Raw genomic sequence first — 21,726 nt, forward strand, 5'->3', positions numbered from 1 at the left:
TTTGAATTGATACAATACCTGTTAGCAAAGGTGTCAGCTAGAGACGAGGTGCAGGAGCTTGCAGGGATTTGTAGTCTTGCATGATGTCTACTTTGCTTTGAAAATACTACTCAGCATCAGAGTAGATAAATCACCTCGTCTTAGAATTACAAGGTTGTCAAAACGTCATGCCAGGTTAAACCTACACAATCACCCCTTAAAATTTTCCAACATAGGGAATTTTAGAAACAATTGGAACCATTTCCCTGTTTGACCGCTAGTTCATTTATATATATTTTAGGGCTGAAATTGAAATTTCAAAACAGTGCACCAATGGATCCATGTAAATAAATAAAACCATTTATTTCCTTCTCAAACAAGTTATATTCAGTACATGTGCGATTTAAAATGACACAGCAAAAAAAAGTATTGATTTTCTTTTGTTTGTTGGCGTGCTGAACACTCCTCACATGGCAGTCCATAGAGAGGAGGCTGGATGGCATGCTTTGGGCGGAGCTAAGGCACATGACAGACATGAGACGATGGGCCCTAGTCCCTTCTCCCAGGTCCTCTTCTGTCCTTTTAAGAGATAAAAATAACCAGACAGGTTGAAGCAACCATATGTTATGTGTATTATTCATTATATTTCCGTCCATCCTTTTAGATCACATTGAAGGGTAGCCAGGAAAAGGGGCTAGATTAGGCAATAAACTGGGGTCTGCCAAACGTTTTGACACACCCTGCAATGTTGCATTGTGGGGGATCCAAAAGAAAACTGATTTCAAGATGGCGGTCTTTGGGCGGAGTCAGCTCTTGGCCTGCTTCCTTTTCAGCACCAGCTCAGCCAAAAGTTTGTAACGGATCATACACTCCTCCTGAAAAACAGTATAGGTCCATCACCATTCAAAATTAAATAATGGTTTACCATCTCAGCTATTCATGACAATTTAAGTTTGGTTATTTCCATATTCTAACTACCTACATCTAACACTCATCGAAATTGCTTCAGGTTTCAAGAAAGTATTTCAATTATAAATAAGTGGACAAAAAAAGTTGACGGATCATGTCAATTACCACAGACAATATAGATAAAACAAACTGTACACACGACTTAAACTGGGGCTAGCCAAACATTTTGACACACTCTGCAATGTTACATTGTGGTGGGGGGGGGGGGGTAATCTCTCACCTTTCTCTTCCCCGGGACCACCTTGGCGATCCAGTCCCAGCGTTCCGTGGTGCCTCGCGGGTACTGCTGTAGGGCCAGCTCCAGAAGCTTCTGCTGGTTCTGGGTCCAGACGTCGTCAGTCTCCGCAGTGGCCTTCTCCTTGGACGGTTGTGGGACTGAAGAGGTGGGCGGACTCTGCTCCTCTCCGCTGTCCTTCTCGGCTGCAGCTGTGTAGTCAAAGTCCCTCTGTCTGTGTCCCTTAGCCTCAACCCCCGCCCTTCCACCCCCAGTCTTTTTACCTCTCCTCCTGACACCACCGGATTGGATGCCCTCTTCTTCGTCCCCTCCGCCCCTGTATTCTGTCCCCTCTGCCATGGCTTCTGCCGGAGGCTGGGGGTCATCACGCTGGGTCATTAAGCTGTCAGGTACGGCTCCGGCCCCAGCTATGGAGCCCTTTCCTGGGAAAGCGCTGCTGCCCTGGGCCTTGAGCTCAGAGAGTTTCACCAGCCCTGCATCAAAGAGGTACAAGTTAAGATGCTGTCTCTCTGCTGATGAATAAAGTATTCAAATTGTTTTTATTAAAGGGGACATTTTTCTAAACACAACAAAAATGGTGCAGTTGTCAGCACTCATTTCAGAACAAGTTTAAACTGGAATGGCTATATTCCAAACATCATAGTCCCTAGTCTCCTCATGGACATTAAATAAAAAATGCTGCTTCAGTATTGGGAGTAATATCCTGGATTCAGCTGTATACATTACATTTTCATCTCCTATTAAACATTGCATGATTGTAGAAGACATTTTTTTTAAATGTGCCATGCCTGACAAGGCAACAACTGAACAATAAAGTGGTCCATCGCAGGTTACTGCAAAGGTCAAACAAGTTAAAGTTTTTTAAAAACTGACTTACCTGATGTGTTGGTTTGACCATCTTTGACTTGTTTGACTTTTGCAGTAACCTGCAAAGGATCACAATATTTTGACATTTTTCTTTGACAAGCAATTATTCTCCTCAATTTCTAAACACAAAATGTTAATTTTGCTGTATATTTTTCTAAGACTGACAAAAAAAATCACATTCCCTCCATTTAAGTCCAGAGTTTTCCATGCACCACCCATTCCCAATGTATACTCACATCGGTCACCGATCTTCCTAGTTCGTGGGCGATTTTCTCCCAGCGTCCAGGTGTTCCCCCAGGGAACTTGGCCATATTCCTTGTCAGAAGAGTGATGTCCTCTTCTGACCACTCCGGAGCCTGAAGAAACGACAAACAAGATTAGACCAAAGACCAGGCCATTTTGGCTTAGGGCTGCAAAATTCCAGAAATGTTCCCAAAATTCCCAGGTTTTACGCAAGTCCCTGTTGGGAAAAAAAGCAGGAATTTGCGGTATTTTGGTGAACATAACGCTATAATGACCATCCAAAATCTATTCCATATTGCTTGTTGCCTCAGATTCATGCAATTTACCTTACTTGATCCTAGAATAGGATCTATTAGACAGATCAAACTCTGGTAACTGTCCAACTATACCTACAAATGGCAAATAAAACTTTATAATCCAATATTTGGCTGAATTAAAAGAGCAGAGCTTTACTAATGTCATGGAACAAACCTTTCCACAGAGGGAAAATATTGTGGACCCACCTTTTTCTTCTGAGACTTCTTATCCTCGAGCCAGTCATCCAGCTGGTTTTCGATCTCCTCGATAGACGTTCCCTGGTCGTACGCCAGTGAGTTTGCGCTGTCTGCGACCGTAAGGGAAGGCTCATAAACGGGGAACTCAAACTTCGGCTTCTTCACTTTGGATCGTTTCTCTTCTGTGGGAAGTGAGGAACGTGATGAGACAAGAGCACACGGCTGGGGACAATTACAACTGATGCTCCTGGGAGGCACAGCGGTCGAAGACACAATGCACGAGGTGTCACTACAGACACCCTGGTTCGAATCCAGGCTGTATCACAACCAGCCGTGATTGGGAGTCCCATAAGGCGGCGTCATCCGGGTTTGGCCGGTGTAAGCAGTCATTGTAAATAAGAATTTGTTCTTAACTGTCTTGCCTAGTTAAAGGTTAAATACTAGTTTTACCATTTTTATTTTATTTTTACATTCAAACATTCAGTTACTGAATTATTTCAGAAAAATGATTTTGCTCTACAAAATAAAATGTATTATGATGACCTATTCTCTTGTTTGATCCAGCTAACCTTTATTTATCCAGGCAGGTTAATAAAATAAAATCTTACTTTTAAATAAAGACCAGGCAAAAGTGAACAATCAGTCATAATTAGGCAGATAATTAAGTTGTCTACTTCAATCTTCTACAAGTCCTTACTTATTGTAGTAGCATCCTGTTCTGCCAGTGCCATGGCTTCCACTTCCTCTTTCTCTCTGATCTTCATCTCCTTATAATCTTTGTAATACTGTTTGGCGTCCTGTAGCACAGACAAAATGAAAGAAATTGTCGCTCGCTGAGGATGCTGATAGGATCTTATCAATTGCCATTAAAGAAATAATAATAATTGTACACCAATACAGTGATAGAAAATGAGCAATGAGAGGGGATACTTTCACTAGGCTCTGTATATGTTGGTCAATATACCACAGCTAAGGGCTGTTCCTAGACTGTGAAGGTAAGAGAACTCGGTTTGGGTAAATTAGTTGGAGGACTACCTACCTGTATGACATGGGGGAGGGACTTGACAGAGAGATAAAGCCAAGTGCTCAGCTTGAGTGGCAGGATATCCTGCCAATGAGGTTTGTCATGTGACCTGAAAGGAAAAGGACATGTGACCATGCTGAAGTGTACATACAACACACATGAATAAACTACACACTACATGCTAAACAAAGGAGCAATATTCCAATGCGTTTTCCGTGACATTTTTACATGCAACGAGCACTTCAACTGTTCTACTAATAAACAGTTCCACCGCTTGAGAAGTTGGGCATGAAGCGTCAAATTTTGCCATTTTGCCCCAAAAAATAAAAGCAAGTGCTGTATTATTATAATTCAATATGATATTTACTTGTGAAATTAGGAACACCTTGTGACACTCACCTCTCTATTTTTTCCTGTCCGATAAAACGCGATTCTTCGGCACTCTTGCTACTCGTCTTTTTCTTCTTCTCTTTTTTCTTCTTGCTCAGAAGTTCATCCTAGAAGGAGAAGCACCATGTGGAAGGAAGACGTCAAGCAGGTTATTATGGGCTTCACTTTGCTCACGCGCACACACAAAAACAAAACAACTTTTTAGTTGCAGAATCTTACTTGGTTCAAGGGGAAACATTTTACTGCAAATCAATTACATTTATTATATGACAGAGGGAGAAATGTGACATCTCTCACATATTTAGTTTGAATAATTCAATAAGTTAAGTTTTGGACTATTTAATTGAACATTGTTAAAATGGGAGTAATTGGTTATTATAAAATCCTGAGGCTGAGAAACCCGGTGTTAAATTGCACCAGTGTATTTATACTTTATACAAACACACAAAAATGCTTTTTAATCCCACTTTTTCAGCACAGCAATAACTGCCCATTGGGGGGGGGGGGGCTAAATTAATAGAATTGAAGCTGTGGAACGGATTACAGCAAACTTGGATTACAGCAAATGTAAACTTGGATTACAGTTTGGCAGTTAAAAAAACAAACGGGTGAAAGGTCATGCACAGTCCCCTCACCAGCTGCTTCTCCAGGTAGACGGACCAGATGACTACATAGTGGCACACGGTCAGGATGAGGAAGAGCAGGAAGCCCAGCTCCCCATTGCTCATCTTCCTCACCCTCCTGTAATAAAACACTGGCTGCCTCCAGTCCGGTAGCCCGTTGACCAGGACATCATTGTACCTGTAGTTGAGAGGAACCAAAACAAAAAGGTGGTTCACACTACCGTGTCTACCCAAACCATACTGTGATGGATAGTTTTTCAAGCAGTGATAAGCGGCAGAACAGATTGGCTCAGCCCAGCAGTGTGAAAATGGTATTTGTTGTTTTTTTTAAATGCTTTCCTCATTTTCTCCCCCCACTACTGTGGTGGGTAACATAGGAAATACATACTAAAATGATACACTGGTGAATAACATGGTGAGAATATAGTATACCTAATAGTGACAGAATACTGTAATCTCCACAAAATTGTGTACGAAATTGTGAATGTGACAGACTCCTCCCACTTTCAGAAGAAAGTAGTGAGAGAATGTAGGGGGGGGGCTGACCTCTGTCTCCTCTCTTCATCTTTCAGTACTTCATAGATGCCCACCAGCTATGGGAGAGAGAAAAATGATACAGGTAGAATCAGGAATTAGGGTAGCTGTTTAGGCCCCTTGCTTTTTTCAATTTTTACTTACGACATGCCACTGACTGAGTAAAGCCAGAGTTTCTATGTATGCGGATGACTCAACACTATACGCGTCATCTACTACAGTGACTGAAATGACTGCAACACTCAACAAAGAGCTGCAGTTAGTTTCAGATTGGGTGGCAAGGAATAAGTTAGCCTTAAATATTTCTAAAACTAAAAGCATTGTATTTGGAACAAAACACTCACTAAACCCTAAACCTCAATTAAATCTTGTACTAAATGTGGAAATTGATCAAATTGAGATGACTAAACTGCTTGGAGTAACACTAGATTGTAAACTGTCATGGTCAAAACATATTGATGCAGTAGTAGCTAAGATGGGGAGAGGTCTGTTTACAATAAAGCGATGCTCTGCCTTCTTAAAACTATCAACAAGGCAGGTCCTACAGGCCCTAGCTTTGTCGCACCTTGACTACTGTCGTGTGCTCAGTTTTCACAAAAAAGGACTTCGAAAAATTGCAATTGGCTCAGAACAGGGCAGCACGGCTGGCCCTTGGATAGACACAGAGAGCTAATATTAATGCATGTCAATCTCTCCTGGCTGAAAGTGGAGGAGAGATGGACTTCATCACTACTTTTATTTATGAGATGTTTATGAGATGTTGAATGCAATGAGCTGTCTGTCTAAACTACTGGCACACAGCTCCTGACACCCATGCATACCCCACAAGACATGCCACAAGAGGTCTCTTCACAGTCCCCAAGTCCATAACAGACTATGGTAGGCACACAGTACTACATAGAGACATGACTACATGGAACTCTATTCCATATCAAGTAACTGACGCAGGCAGTAAAATTAGATTTAAAAAATCATTTTTAAACAGATTAAAAAAACACCTTATGGAACAGCGGGGACTGTGAAGCAACACACACATTGGCAGAAACATGCACACACACACACGCACTATCCATACACATGTATTTAGTACTGTAGACATGTGGTAGTGGTGGAGTAGGGGCCTGAGGGGCACAGTGTGTTGTGAAATCTGTGAATGTCTTGTAATGTTTTAAAATTGTATACATTTTGCTGGACCCCAGGAAGAGTAGCTGCTGCGTTGGCAGCAGCTAATGGGGATCCATAATAAATACAAAATGTTAAGTGAGTGGGCTGACCTGTCTGAATTGGGTTTCAGCATTTGCATCTTTGTTCTTGTCAGGATGCAGCGTGAGCGACAGCCTGCGATAGGCCTTTCTGATGTCCGTCGACGAGGCATCCTGCACTCAGGAGAGAGAGAGAGGTGAGCAGGAAAACGACATGTACATGACACATTTCAGAGGGTATTGTGTGTGGTGATATCACACACATGGTTTATCACAAGCATAATAACTAGTCTCTGGCACTAAATCAGTCTGTACGCTCTCATTCTACCTGACATGTCCCACAGTTTTGGGGGCCTACGCTTTCCCATCCTATCCAGAGGACAGTAACCACCCCAAGGGTATCGGGGCCTATGCTTTCCCATCCTATCCAGAGGACAGTAACCACCCCAAGGGTATCGGGGCCTATGGTTCCCCATCCTATCCAGAGGACAGTAACTAAACCAAGGGAATCGGGGCCTATGGTTCCCCATCCTATCCAGAGGACAGTAACTAAACCAAGGGAATCGGGGCCTATGGTTCCCCATCCTATCCAGAGGACAGTAACTAAACCAAGGGAATCGGGGCCTATGGTTCCCCATCCTATCCAGAGGACAGTAACTAAACCAAGGGAATCGGGGCCTATGGTTCCCCATCCTATCCAGAGGACAGTAACTAAACCAAGGGAATCGGGGCCTATGGTTCCCCATCCTATCCAGAGGACAGTAACTAAACCAAGGGAATCGGGGCCTATGCTTTCCCATCCTATCCAGAGGACAGTAACTAAACCAAGGGAATCGGGGCCTATGGTTCCCCATCCTATCCAGAGGACAGTAACTAAACCAAGGGAATCGGGGCCTATGCTTCCCCATCCTATCCAGAGGACAGTAACCACCTCCAAGGTTAACGGAGTCCTACAAAGACATGGCACTCGGATGATTCAACACTAACTCTGATGACTCCATTGCAGGGCGGCACTGTATTCAACACTATCCTGTACTCAGTTTGTCCATATGGAGGCCAACCCTCCTCCTGGAGAGCTGACGGGCGTGCAGGCTTTTGTTCCAGCCCAATTTCAACACACCTCATTCAGCTGCTCATGGTCCTGATGCGTTGCTGAATCAGATGAGTAAAAATCGTATGTGTTAGAGTAGAGCTGGAGCAAAAGCCTGCCCCAGACCAGTAAACTTTGGCTGGTGAAGCAACAGTGTTCCTTGCAAGATGAAGAACTAGCTAACGATATTTAACTACCTACCTTAACTTTCATCAGGGGTGATAATACAAAATAACGGGAAGCAACCTGACACGTCATGGTTTGCTCGTCTCCCGGTAGTCTAGGTACACGTAGCTAGTAAAAAAAAAAAAACTACAACAGGCCTCATCATGGGAACAGATCTCGTTAGGACTTAAAAAAGAAAATGCTAGTTAGTAAACGTTTACAGGTTAAAAAAAAAAATGTAAAAACTAGTTATGACTTACCTGCTCAACAGACAGGAATTCGTAAAAGTTTTGTTGAATTTCCTCCACTAGATCGTAGAGCTCAATGTCTGAATCCCAGGAATGAGAGGGTCTTGGGCAGGCAATAAGAATACTGACGGCGGCAATAAACGAGAGGCTCCATGAAGCTGAGGTCATTATCAGGCTTTGATAATGTTGGCGGTAATATTGTACCGCGATTTTTTTTTTTTTAATCCTGCTGATATACACCTAGCGCGGCTACTACCCTTACAGCAGGCTGCTTGCGCTAAAGATTTGCTACATTTCCCACAATCCTGTTTGTCACCTCTTCCGGTTTACACACGTGTCACACCGGTTTGTAGAGTTCTTGCCTTCAACATAAAAGCACCAATTGATGCGCATGATATCCCCCCGAGTCCGATTTCAAGCCAGAGTATCCTCGATTTGAACTCAGTGAAATTACTTTGTTGATTAGATGTTTTTATAATAGGCTATTTTCTCAGGAACCATGTGGTCTGTCCACTAGAGCTCATGGACAACACCAGACACAGATATAATCTGAAAAAAAGATATACTTTTCATAAAGAAATAATTAATTTATGTATTCCCCAAATGTACGCATTAATTAACATAGTTTATGAAAAACATCGTGGAACTTTGTTAAATAACCAGGAAGTTTGCAACCAGAGAAAGGCAACACTTCAAACTCAATTTTTGAATGTGAACTTCTGTTATACTGGATCTTGATGGCTTATGGAAAACAGAGGGACATTTAAGTAATGACAAGTATAATGGATTTTATTTGTATCTCCTCAAAATATCTACTTTGGAGTAAACCTAGAGTAGGTCCTTATGGAAAAATGAAATATACAGGAATCGACACATTTCTGATGAGTCCATTTGGAAAAGGCCATTCATTCCTTCTGATTGAAAAAACACTCCAACAACACAGGAGGTTGGTGGCACCTTAATTGGAGAGGGTGGGCTCATGGTAATGGTTGAAGCGGAATCAGTGGAATGGTATCAAATACATTTTCATGCGTTTGGTGCCATTCCATCCACTCCATTCCAGCCATTATTATGAGCCGCCTCACCTCAGCAGCCTCCAAGCTAAAGAACGGACCATGACGTAACATTTGGGCCGGTCACTTTGTGCTATAAAGCAACACGAATTAATAAATGAAGTACCCCCCTCCCCCACATTGACTATATCATTTTTAGATTATATGTGCTTAGCACCACCGAAGAAAAATACTTCCCAACCACAAGGCCGGAAAAGTGTGATGGTTTTCGATTGTCACCATTTGGGATGAAAGCACTACTCAGAAAGGCACTAGTATGTGTAGTCCTACAACATACTAACGTGAACATCTCTTCACAGTAACCAGGTTTCATCCAACCATTTCATGCAGATTAATCTTATTTACCTTTATTTAAGCAGGGAGTCACCATTGAGACCAGGGTCTCTTTTCCAAAGGGAGCCCTGCATATACAATTTATAAGACAAATCAAATACAATATAAAACCAGTAAAATACAGCACAACACAAATATTCAATAAAAAAAACATTACATTCCTCAATAAGTGGCACCAGAACATCCAATTGTAATGTATTTTGTAGTTGGTTCCAGCAACGAGGTGCTTTATAACTAAAAGCGTATTCACCTAGTTCGGTGGCGACTCGAGGAACCTCAAGAGTTAACCAACCTTGTGAACAGGTTTGGTTTCTCATGTTTTTATATTTTAAACCGAAAAGTTGGATAAATCAGAAACTCGTACAGTAGAGCTTTGTAAACAAAAAGGAATAATGAAGTGATCTACAGGACAATGACCTGATGCATAAAATAAAATAAATTAAAGTCACGACAGGCCTTTTGAAAACCGCTAATGTGTCTGTAAAACTTCCTAATGTCAACTAAACTAAATACGCTAGACACGGTGGGATATTTTTTGGTGGGTCGATTAAAATAGATCACGCAACAATTGCGGTGAAAAAAACACCATGTCGCGCATTAAACTTCCGAGTCACACAATGACGTTGTAGCCTACTACCGCGACATGGAAAAAAGCGAATAAGTTATGGTGGTTAAGTGCACGGTGATGAGTTTCATGCACATGTCCAATGATGCTGGTGACTTGATAGCTGCTAATTATAACATATTTTTAAAAAGGCTATTGATTTTATCCATATCTCATCATATAACCTACCTCGTCCACTTTATCAGCAGACTTGTTGTTTATAGAGCATGTGCCAAAACCAGATTGGGCAAGTAATACCATTTATCGCAAACAGTGTGTGACAAAACCATTTGTAGAATTGAAAATGCAATGGGAACATTTATTTGGTATATGAAAACATAAAAGCACTTTTGCGCTTAAGTTAACTACATCACACACAGCATTTTATCTCCTAAAAATTCAGTTTGTTGGAAACACACCCCAGATGATAAAATGGCCATGTTCTTTCTATATGGACTATTCGCATGAAAATCCATCACCAATTGGATGGAAACCTAGATAGTGACTTTGAAGTTGATGCAATTTTAGAACTTGTGCAGTGCTATAGCATTTTCCACACACTGGGCACTTGTACGGTTTCTCCCCTGTGTGAACCCTCATATGTGCGGTTAGGTTTTCCTTCCGGCCAAAACATTTCTCACATTCGTTGCATTGGTATGGTTTCTCTCCTGTGTGAATTCTTAGATGGGTATTCAGGTGTCCCTTATGAAGGAAGCATTTCCCACATTCTTTGCACTGATATCGTTTCTCTCCTGTGTGAGTCTTGTGCATTTTCAGATTAGAATATATGTGAATCACCATATGTCTGTCCAAGTTATGCTTACTGGGGAAACATTTTTCACATTCTTTGCACTGATACAATTTCTCCCGTGTGTGAATCTTCATATGCGTATTCAGCTGTCCACTATGAATGAAGCATTTGCCACATTCTTTGCATTGATACTGCCTCTCCCCAGTGTGAACCAACATATGTTGTTTCAGATGAGACTCAAAGGAGAAACGTTTGCTACAAACATCACAATAATATATTTCTGTAGTGTGAGTTTGCAGGTGATCGATCATACATTCTGTGGACTCAAAGTCTTCTCCACACACACCACACATGTAGTCTTGGTTCTTTGTGTGTGTTTCTCGCACATGATGGACGAAATGGCCCATGAAAACAAAAGTCTCTCCACACACCTTGCATGAAAAAGGAACAGAATTTCTTTGACTGGGGGATTTAAATTGGGGCAACTGTTTGGCTGTCTTGTCATCAGTACTAGTATGGGAGCTTTGTCCTTGTTTTACCCATGTTCTAGTTGATTCGAGTAGTGTAGATCCTGGCAGTGTTTCTCCACTTTCCATCCCATTGTCATTGGCTTCACTCTGAGCTGCAGAACAACCAGGATTTACTGCACAGAGGGGATGAGAGTCACTAGTTGGTTCTGGTACTCCATAGTCCTGTCCATTAGGTTCTGTTTTGATCTCTTCAATTGTGTTGGTGGGTATAGAGTGCTTCTCCTTGTTCTCCACAGTTTGAGTTTGGTAAAGATGTGGGAGCTGAGGTGGGCCCTGATCATTGCAGTCACTTTTCACACAAGCAGGAGTGAATGTTGCGTCTTTGGTGTCAGAAACCAGCCCTTGAAGCTGCTCTTCCTCCTGACTGGTCCTGAACTCCTCGTGTTCCTCTTTAATGTGTGGGGGCTCTGGGTCCTCCGGGTCCTCCTGCCCCAGACTTGGGCTCCACTCCTGCTCACAGTGTTCCTCCTCTTCAGATACAAGGAGCGTGAGTTGCTGGGGGTCTGAAAAGAAAACAGAAGGGAAATATTGCTGTATAATTTCACATTTTAAAATATAATAAGTGTATCATCCAGTTTCCTTATGCCCTGCAGAAGAAATGTACTACTGCCATCACTACAGTCTGTAGCTAGCTGTAAGCTAGCTAGTTGTGTAGCCAATGCTATGTGTTAACCTGACAGCCATCATTTCGCAGTGGACCATTCTTGATACACACACTCAAACCAGTGCGCCTGACACCTACTACCATACCCCGTTCCAAAGGCACTTACATTTTGTTGTCTTGCCCATTCACCCTCTGAATGGCACACATACACAATCCATGTCTCAATTGTCTCAAGGCTTAAAAATCCTTCTTTAACTTCTTATGGCTGGGGGCAGTATTGAGTAGCTTGGATGAATAAGGTGCCCAGTGTAAACTGCCTGCTACTCAGTCCCAAAACCTAAGATATGCATATTATTATTATATTTGGATACAAAACACTCTGACGTTTCTAAAACTGTTTGAATGATGTCTGTGAGTATAACAGAACTCATATGGCAGGCAAAAACCTTAGAAAAAAATCCAACCAGGAAGTGGGAAATCTGAGGTTTGTAGTTTTTCAACTCATTGCCTATCCAATATACAGTGTCTATTGGGTCATATTGCACTTCCTAAGGCTTCCACTAGATGTCAACAGTCTTTAAAACCTTGTTTGATGCTTCTACTGTGAAGTGGGGGCAAATGAGAAGGGAATGAGTCAGAGGTCTGCCAGAGAGGCATGAGATGACCACACGTGTTCACGCAAGAGTTAGCTTGCTTTCCATTGCAATTCTACAGACAAAGTAATTCTCTGGTTGGAACATTATTGAAGATTTATGATAAAAACATCCTAAACATTGATTCTATACATCGTCTGACATGTTTCTAAGGACTGTAAAGGAACTTTTTGACTTTGTCTGCTCGTGCATCATGAATTTGGATTACTGTGCTAAACGCGCAAACAAAAAGGAGGTATTTGGACATAAATAATGGACTTTATCGAACAAAACAAACATCACCGGATGTTTTGGAACTACATAACATAACGCGCCAATGTATACTGAGATTTTTGGATATAAACATTAGAGGTCGACCGATTATGATTTTTCAATGCCGATACCGATTATTGGAGGACCATAAAAGCCGATACCGATTAAATCGGCCGATTTTTATTTATTTACTTGTAATAATGACAATTACAACAATACTGAATGAACACTTATTTTAACTTAATATAATACATCAATAAAATCAATTTAGCCTCAAGTAAATAATGAAACATGTTCAATTTGGTTTAAATAATGCAAAAACAAAGTGTTGGAGATGAAAGTAAAAGTGCGATATGTTCCATGTAAAATATGTGCCATGTAAGAAAGCTTAGTTCCTTGCTCAGAACATGAGAACATATGATGGTTCCTTTTAACATGACTCTTCAATATTCCCAGGTAAGAAGTTTTAGGTTGTAGTTATTATAGGAATTATAGGACTATTTCCCTCTATACCATTTGTATTTCATTAACCTTTGACTATTGGATGTTCTTATAGGCACTTTAGTATTGCCAGTGTAACAGTATAGCTTCCGTCCCTCTCCTCGCTCCTCCCTGGGCTCGAACCAGCAACACAACGACAATTAGTGCGCTAACTAGCCATTTCACTTCGGTTACACGAGCCTCCTCTCAGAAGTTGATAGGCTTGAAGTCATAAACAGTGCAATGCCTGACGCGCAACGAAAAGCTGCTGGCAAAATGCACGAAAGTGCTGTTTGAATGAATGTTTACGTGCCTGCTTCTGTCTACCACCGCTCAGTCAGATACTTGTATGCTCAGTCAGATTATATGCAGGACACGCTAGATAATATCTAATAATATCATCAACCATGTGTAGTTAACTAGTGATTATGATTGATTGTTTTTTATAAGATAAGTTTAATGATAGCTAGCAACTTACCTTGGCTTACTGCATTCGCATAACAGGCAGCCTCCTTGTGGAGTGCAACGAGAAAGAGGCAGGTCGTTATTGCGTTGGACTAGTTAAGGTTGCAAGATTGGATCCCCTGAGCTGACAAGGTGAAAATCTGTCGTTCTGCCCCTGAACAAGGCAGCTAACCCACTGTTCCGAGGCCGTCATTGAAAATAAGAATGTGTTCTTAACGGTCTTGCCTAGTTAAATAAAGATTACATAAAAGGTGTAAAAAAAATATTTTTAAAAAAATTGTTAAATCGGCGCCCAAAAATACCAATTTCCGATTGTTATGAAAACTTGAAATCGTCCCTAATTAAATAGGCCATTTCGATTAAATCGGTCGACCTCTAATAATCATGAACTTTATCAAACAAAACATACATGTATTGTGTAACATGAAGTTCTATGAGTGTCATCTGATGAAGATCATCAAAGGTTAGTGATTCATTTCTCTATTTCTGCTTTTTGTGACTGGAAAAAAATGGCTGTGTTTTTCTGTGACTAGGTGCTGACCTAACATAATCGTTTGGTGTGCTTTCGCTGTAAAGTCTTTTTGAAATCGGACACTGTGGTGGGATTAACAAGAAGTGTATCTTTAAAATGGTGTAAAATACTTGTATGTTTGAGGAATTTTAATTATGAGATTTCTGTTGTTTGAATTTGGCGCCCTGCACTTTCACTGGCTGTTGTCATATCGATGCCGTTCGCGGGATCTCAGCCCAAAGAGGTTAACCTGTCTCCTCCCCTTCATATACACTGATTTTAAGTGAATTTAACAGGTGACATCAATAAGAGATCATAGCTAAGGTTGCAAAGGTTCCGAAACTTTACGGTAAATTACCAGAATTTTTCCATGGGAAGTTAAGCCCGGGAATTTGGGGAATTTTGTTTAAATTAATTAAAAACAAAAGAGCTTATAATAGTGAACCTTTTTTTTTGTGTGGGATACACATAAAGCAATTCTAGGTCTTGTGGCATATTTTGGTTAAACTATCCCCAATTCAATGGAATTGCTCAACCCTCTGCATGTGCAGTGCATTCTTCCACCAAATGTGCAGCTGATTCTCAAGATCTTGCACACGAATGAGATGCTATTGAGCCCACACTTCTACACTGTCTGAGGCAAGGATTACATGTTTTCTGGTAAGTTTTGATTACAATACTGGGTGGGGTGAATATATTTTATATAACATACATTATTTTTTTTTGTTAACTAGTACATAGTAGCCTACAGCAAAGTGTGTTTAAATCATTTCTAACTTGTTAAGAATTTCTGCTAGTTAGTTTTTGCTACCATGTGGGTTTTTAGCTTGCTTGAGCCTGCTAACTGAGGAGTGTTAATTCACACGTTTCCATAGATGTTTAATTTTAAAACATTTCTTACAAAGGAGTTGTTTAATCTAAATGCTTAACTATTTATCTGTATATGGAATTGTATTTTTTTCTCTAATCTTTACGGGAAAATGCCCCGGGCACTATCTGACGTATGGAGACATTTCACTGCATTTCACATGTAGAAGGAAAAGCTGTGTACATTTGCAAATACTGTGACAAATCATATGTGAAGAATGCAACAAAGAATCAGAATCATCTGGCCAAGTGCATAAAGTTCCCTCATCGCTCACAACAAGCAACCTCTGACAAAAGTCCCTCTACTTCTATTCGAGGTGAAACTGATGAATCAGACACCTTATTGATAGCAACAGCTCATGGTCCTCCTGGAATCAGAAGTTTTTTTTTAGTCAATGGAGGAACGTAGTCAGAGAAATGCTGATGAATGCCTTGCTCGAGCTGTGTATGCAACTGGTTCACCTCTGATGCTCAAAGGCAATGTGTATTGGAAGAGATTTCTGAATGTTCTTCGCCCAGCATACACCCCTCCAACCAGAATGCTTTATTTACTAATTTGCTATATGCAGAGTTCAAGTGAAGGTCAAGCAAATCATAGAGAAAGCAAACTGTATTGCAATCATCTCTGACGGGTGGTTGAATGTTCGTGGGCAAGGAATAATTAACTACATCACCTCCACCCCTCAACCAGTATTCTACAAGAGCACTGACACAAGGGACAACAGACACACCGGTGTCTACATTGCAGATGAGCTGAAGGCAGTCATCAGTGACCTTGGACCACAGAAGGTATTTGCACTGGTGACAGACAATGCTGGGAACATGAAGACTGCTTGGTCTAAAGTGGAGGAGTCCTACCCTCACATCACACCCATTGGCTGTGCTGCTCATGCATTGAATCTGCTCCTCAAGGACATCATGGCACTGAAAACAATGGATACACTCTACAAGAGAGCCAAGGAAATGGTTAGGTATGTGAAGGGTCATCAAGTTATAGCAGCGATCTACCTCACCAAGCAAAGTGAGAAGAATAAGAGCACCACATTGAAGCTGCCCAGCAACACCAGTTGGGGTGGTGTTGCCATCATGTTTGACAGTCTCCTGGAGGGGAAGGAGTTTCTCCAAGAAATGGGCATATTACAGTCTGCCAATATAGACAGCCCCATCTAGAGGATCCTCCTAGATGTATTTTAGGAGAGCGTGGTAAGCAGCCTGAAACCTATAGAAGTAGCCATTGCACGGATTGAGGGAGAAAATGCCATCCAGACTGATGTTCAGACTCTGCTTGCAGATGTAAGAGAAGAAATCTGTACTGCCCTGCCCACTTCACTGTTGCTACAAGCAGAGGAAACTGCAGTTCTGAAATACATCAAAAAGAGTGAAGACATCTGCCTGAAGCCCATACACGCCCCAGCGTACATGTTGGACCCCAAGTATGCTGGCAAAAGCATCCTGTCTGGTGCAGAGATCCACAAGGCATGGATGAGGGCAAGGTTCTTGGCAGTCTGGCAAAGTACACTTCCAAGCAAGGGCTTTGGGATGGAGATGCAACATGGCAGTCCTGCTAACATATCTCATCAGCCACCTGGTGGAAAGGACTTTGTGGATCTGAGGCTCTTTCCCCTGTTTCCTCCATTATCCTCCAAATCCCACCAACATCAGCCACCTCAGAGCGCAACTGGTCCTTGTTCGGGAACACACACACCAAAGCACACAACAGGCTGACCAATACAAGGGTTAAAAAATTGGTGGCCACCCGGGCAAATTTGAGGCTTTTTGAGCCTGACAATAAGTCATCCTCAACAAGGTTGGAAAGTGACAGTGAAGATGAGACCTGAGTCTGATGTTCAAGAGGTGGACATTGAGGAGGTCCAGGGAGAAGACATGCCTGAGAGGAAGACAACCAAAGCTTTAGTTTCTGGACTATCATTTTACAGATGTATGTTGAAAAAGTTTTTGGGAGATGTGATGGATCATTGGGGAACATTCAATATTCCCATTTATTTTGTTGTTCAGTGAAATCATCCCATGTGAAGAGTCAACTCATTTAATTCGTAACTAAATTGTTTTTTTGATTTCTATTGGAAGGATTTAATCATTTGCAATTGTCTACATATGATAATGTAAAAGGTTTGTGGCTCCATATGACATGGTAAATATATCCAATGCAAAAAAACATCTACATTTAAATGGTATTAATTTAATTCCCATATATTCCCGTTAATTCCCATATATTCCCATGGAAAGTTTCCATCTCTGAATATTCCTCAAAATGTGCAACCCCAATCATAGCTTCCACCTGCTCAGTCTGTGTCATGGAAAGAGCAGGTATTCTTAATGCTTTGTATACTCTGTGTGTGTGTGTATTTATATATACACACACAAACATTTTATAAATACTATAATTGCGAGATATGATTGCTTTTTGCAACTCTGCTCCACCCGTCGCCCCAAGATGAATGGTTTTGACCATTAAAGTCTTGCTTCACTGCTTTGATTAATGCAGCTAAACCACAAGGTGTCTATCCTATAATGAACAGGTACCCGTGAAAGAAAATTAAAGTAACTTATCTATTTTGTTGTGTCTGATGCACTCGGGGGGTTGTTGTTTCATGTCATTTGTGACGTGCATCAAGAGCAAAGTCACTGTAGCCTATCATTTCACCTCCCCTGTGAGAACCAGGAGTACGTGCTGACTTGGCTTTGCTGTACCACAGCCTACCTACCAAAGGTTACACTGTCAATTACAATGTAGAAAAATGCATGTCTCTTAATGGAAGATGCTAAAACTTTGGAGATAACAATAGATGGGCAAGTTGAAGATACTGATTTCAAATCAAATCAAATTTGATCTGTCACAAGCGCTGAATACAACAGGTTTATTTTACCTTTATTTAACTTGGCAAGTCAGTTAAGAACAAATTCTTATTTACAATGACGGCCTACCGGGGAACAGTGGGTTATAACTGCCTAGTTCAGGAGCAGAACAGATTTTTACCTTGTCAGCTCGGGGATTTGATCTAGCAATCTTTTGGTTACTGGCCCAATGCTCTAACAACTAGGCTACCTGCTGCCCAAAGGTTCTACAGCTGCACCATCGAGAGCATCCTGACGGGTTGCATCACTGCCTGGTATGGCAAATGCTCGGCCTCCGACCGCAAGGCGCTATAGAGGGTAGTGCGTACAGCCCAGTACATCACTGGGGTCAAGCTTCCAGCCATTCAGGACCTCTATACCAGGCAGAGGAAAGGCCTGAAAATTGTCAAACTCCAGCCACTCTAGTCAGACTGTTCTCTCCGCTACCGCACAGCAAGCGGTACCGGAGCACCAAGTCTAGGTCCAAGAGGCTTCTATACAGCTTCTACCCCCAAGCCATAAGACTCCAATCAAATAGTTACCCCCACACTATTTGCATTGCCCCCCCCCCCCCCCTCCCCCTTCACACTGCTGCTGCTACTCTTATTATCTATGCAGTCACTTTAATAACTCTACCTACATGTACATATTATCTCAATTACCTCGACTAACCGGTGCACATTGACTCTGTACCGTAACACCCTGTATATAGCCTCCACATTGACTCTGTACCGTAACACCCTGTATATAGCCTCCACACTGACTCTGTACCGGTACCCCCGTATATAGCCTCCGCATGGACTTTGTACCAGTACCCCCTTTATATAGCCTCCACATTGACTCGGTACCGGTACCCCCTGTATATAGCCTCCACATTGACTTTGTACCAGTACCCCCTTCATATAGCCTCCACATTGACTCTGTACTGGTACCCCCTGAATATAGCCTCCACGTTGACTCTCTACCAGTACCCCCTGTATATAGCCTCCACATTAACTCTCTACCGGTACCCCCTGTATATAGCCTCCACATGGTACCGGTACCCCCTGTATATAGCTTGCTTATTGTTATTTTACTGCTGCTCGTTAATTATCGGTGACTTTTATTTGGTTGTACTTTTCTTAAAACTGCATTGTTGGTTAAGGGATTGTAAGTAAGCATTTCGCGGTAAGGTCAACCAACACCTGTTGTATTCGGCGCATGTGACAAATAACATTTGATTTGAGCTGTGCCCTCTGGTGGGCGCCTTTAAAGGCTAGTACACATAGCACCGAATGTGATTCTGGCGTCTGCTGATCGTTCAGCGCGCTGTGTTTTAGCGACCACCGGCTGTAGATGTCTGACTGCCGACATTTTCCACACGATGTCAAATCAGTGTGCACTCGGGTCACAAGTTACGTTCAGAGGTGCGAGGTACTTTTGGCCAGCAAATGCTATTGTTGTGTCTGAGCCCTAATTGAACTAAACATTAAAATGTTTTGTTATATATATATAAAAACCTATTCTTTAAAACATATTTTGGAGTAGTAATGTTACTGTCCCCACTACAACAAATAAATACTTAAAAACATGTAATGTATTTATTGATATACTGTAGAATTCCATTAATTCGAGAACTGCTCCTTCTGGGATAACAACAGCAGGGGCGGCCTTCTAGCCAGCAGCATGGCTTGCTAGAAGGGATCCAGCTTTTGACCATTTAAGGTCAAACGTGGAATTATTTTTTGCATTTTGGCTATCGCTAACCTTAACCCAATTATCCTAACCTGGTACGAAAATCTGACGTTAATTTAACAAAACCTGTAACGCTTCTAGCCGCGACCCTTCAACAAAACCTGGATCCCTTCTAGCCATGACCCTTCAAAGCCCGTCATTGTCCAATACATAGCATCAACAATCCAGGGTTAATACGCATCATTGGGGCTAGCTAACGTTAGCTTACCTAGGCAGTGTGCCTTATTTAAAATGGTATGATGCCACATTTGGTTAGCTCTCCCATTGACACAATACAGACCTGCTCTATGAAACTTTGGTTTGGTTAACAAATCAAGTAGTCGTCGCAGACGTTCGTTCTCTTCCTGGTAATCTGTTATCGTTCTCTCTACTGCCACTGATATCTCTGCAGCAGCTGCTGTTAATCGTTCAGTCAGATACGCATTGAACAACTGCAGTTTAGACATTTTGATCGAAATGAAAGTCGATAAATATGTAATAATCCTTTCAAATTGTGCATGTAGCCTACATTTCGCAAGGTGCGAAATTTCCCACAATCCTGTGTTTGTCTTCTTCTTTGTGTGATTTTTCCGGCAGATTTAGACCCGGTGCTGCCTTTCGTTGGTTGGAGTACGGATGAAGTATTTGGTCACAAAAATGGGGAAAATCTTAAATGGCACATCTAACCCCATCATCCAACTACTTTGGAATTCCTTTTCTCAAAAGTCCCCGTAGATGTTCTGCACTAAAATCTCTCAAACCCCAATATTTCTGCTGCTGCAACTAACAAAGCTTTCTTCTGTGATTTCCGCTCCATCAGTGCAGTAAAGTTAATCGTTATGGCTATAAACGCAAGAAATTCAACCTTACTAAAAACGTATCCTCCCTGTAGGTCTCTCTTCAGGCCTACTCACTGGGGGGCTCCCAGGCGAATCACTCACCCTTGGGCTATCTTAAACTCTCTTCACTGCCTCAGCATATTAAACTTTCTGCCCCTCTCGAACTGTCGCAATTTCAACCTGTCGCTTCCTCACAGGGCACTTCGGATCCCCGGTTGACACAAGATGCCTTCTCTATCCCAACTCGACGCTCCCTCTAACTGTGCCCCCCTGCACATTTCTCACATTGTGGGATCTCCCTTCTACACACTGCTGTAACATGCAAGTTTATTATTATTATTTATTTATGTCCCTAGTTTCAAACAGGATGGATTATTTGAAATTGTTTTTCTCAGTACAATCTGCCATCTTTTCACTCCAAAGGGTATATAACACGAGGCATTAATAACAGTATCACCTTATTAATTATGAGTGTTTGCAGTACCATTCAAAACACGTTCATATCACATGTATTTAACATAAGTGAAAAGCAGTTTTCGAAATAAAATATATTTGTAATGCGCAAATACAATATCCACGTTTCCACAGCTTGGTGCTCAAGTTTGATTGTTTTTAATAACCTGCCCATAATATGCATGGCTCCTGAGTGGTGCAGCAGTCTAAGGCACTGAACTTCAGTGCTAGAGTTGTCACTACAGACCCTGGTTTCAAATCCAGGCTGTTTCACATCTGGCTATGATTGACAGTCCCATAGGGTGGGGGTGCACAATTGACACAGCATTGTCTGGAGTAGGCCATCATTGTAAATAAGAATTTGTTATTTTAATAAGTGACTTGCCTAGTTACATTTTATAAAAATGTTTACAAATGTATCCCTGGGATGTTGAGATATTTTGAACGCTGATTGTTGACTTTTGAGTTTTTACTTGAAATGGACTCGGCAAGAAAGTAATCTAAAACTACTTTATTAAACTTATTAGTAACTTTATGGCAAAATGTAGTTTTACGCATAAATAGCCATACCCAAAAGTAATCATTTTTTTATGAGATGGTCAAGAACCATAACTAGTAATGCTGCATAGTTCTAGAAAGGTCTGGAACACACCTTTCTGGTAAAAAAAAAAAAAAAAGG

The 21,726-nt window shown here is 41.5% G+C and overlaps 2 protein-coding genes and 1 pseudogene across 3 annotated transcripts; 1 reads left to right on the forward strand and 2 right to left on the reverse strand.

The window, feature by feature from the left end:
* Positions 1–317: 317 nt before the first annotated feature.
* LOC110509099 (dnaJ homolog subfamily C member 1) lies at positions 318–8,402 on the reverse strand. 2 transcript variants are annotated; one of them, XM_021590063.3, is made up of 12 exons: positions 8,076–8,402; positions 6,633–6,734; positions 5,371–5,417; positions 4,837–5,002; positions 4,211–4,308; positions 3,827–3,920; positions 3,485–3,584; positions 2,797–2,969; positions 2,287–2,406; positions 2,061–2,109; positions 1,169–1,656; positions 318–854 (listed from the first exon to the last, which is right to left on the reverse strand). In XM_021590063.3, the coding sequence occupies exons 1-12, from the start codon at positions 8,229–8,231 to the stop codon at positions 786–788; spliced, it is 1,662 nt and encodes a 553-aa protein (XP_021445738.2). In that variant the 5' UTR covers positions 8,232–8,402; the 3' UTR covers positions 318–785. The 2 variants fall into 2 exon arrangements, 1 of the variants encoding a protein (XP_021445738.2); XR_016492798.1 differs by lacking the exon at positions 2,061–2,109.
* Positions 8,403–8,831: 429 nt separating this feature from the next.
* On the reverse strand, positions 8,832–20,342 carry LOC110509100 (uncharacterized). The gene is made up of 2 exons (XM_021590064.3): positions 20,057–20,342; positions 8,832–11,857 (listed from the first exon to the last, which is right to left on the reverse strand). Exons 1-2 carry the CDS (start codon positions 20,220–20,222, stop codon positions 10,530–10,532), a joined length of 1,494 nt encoding a protein of 497 aa, XP_021445739.3. The 5' UTR covers positions 20,223–20,342; the 3' UTR covers positions 8,832–10,529.
* On the forward strand, positions 16,009–16,911 carry LOC149971142 (uncharacterized; annotated as a pseudogene).
* Positions 20,343–21,726: the final 1,384 nt, after the last annotated feature.

This window comes from Oncorhynchus mykiss, chromosome 28 (assembly GCF_057628025.1).
Source record: "Oncorhynchus mykiss isolate SJ-2025 chromosome 28, ASM5762802v1, whole genome shotgun sequence".
Classification (NCBI taxonomy): Eukaryota; Metazoa; Chordata; class Actinopteri; order Salmoniformes; family Salmonidae; genus Oncorhynchus; species Oncorhynchus mykiss.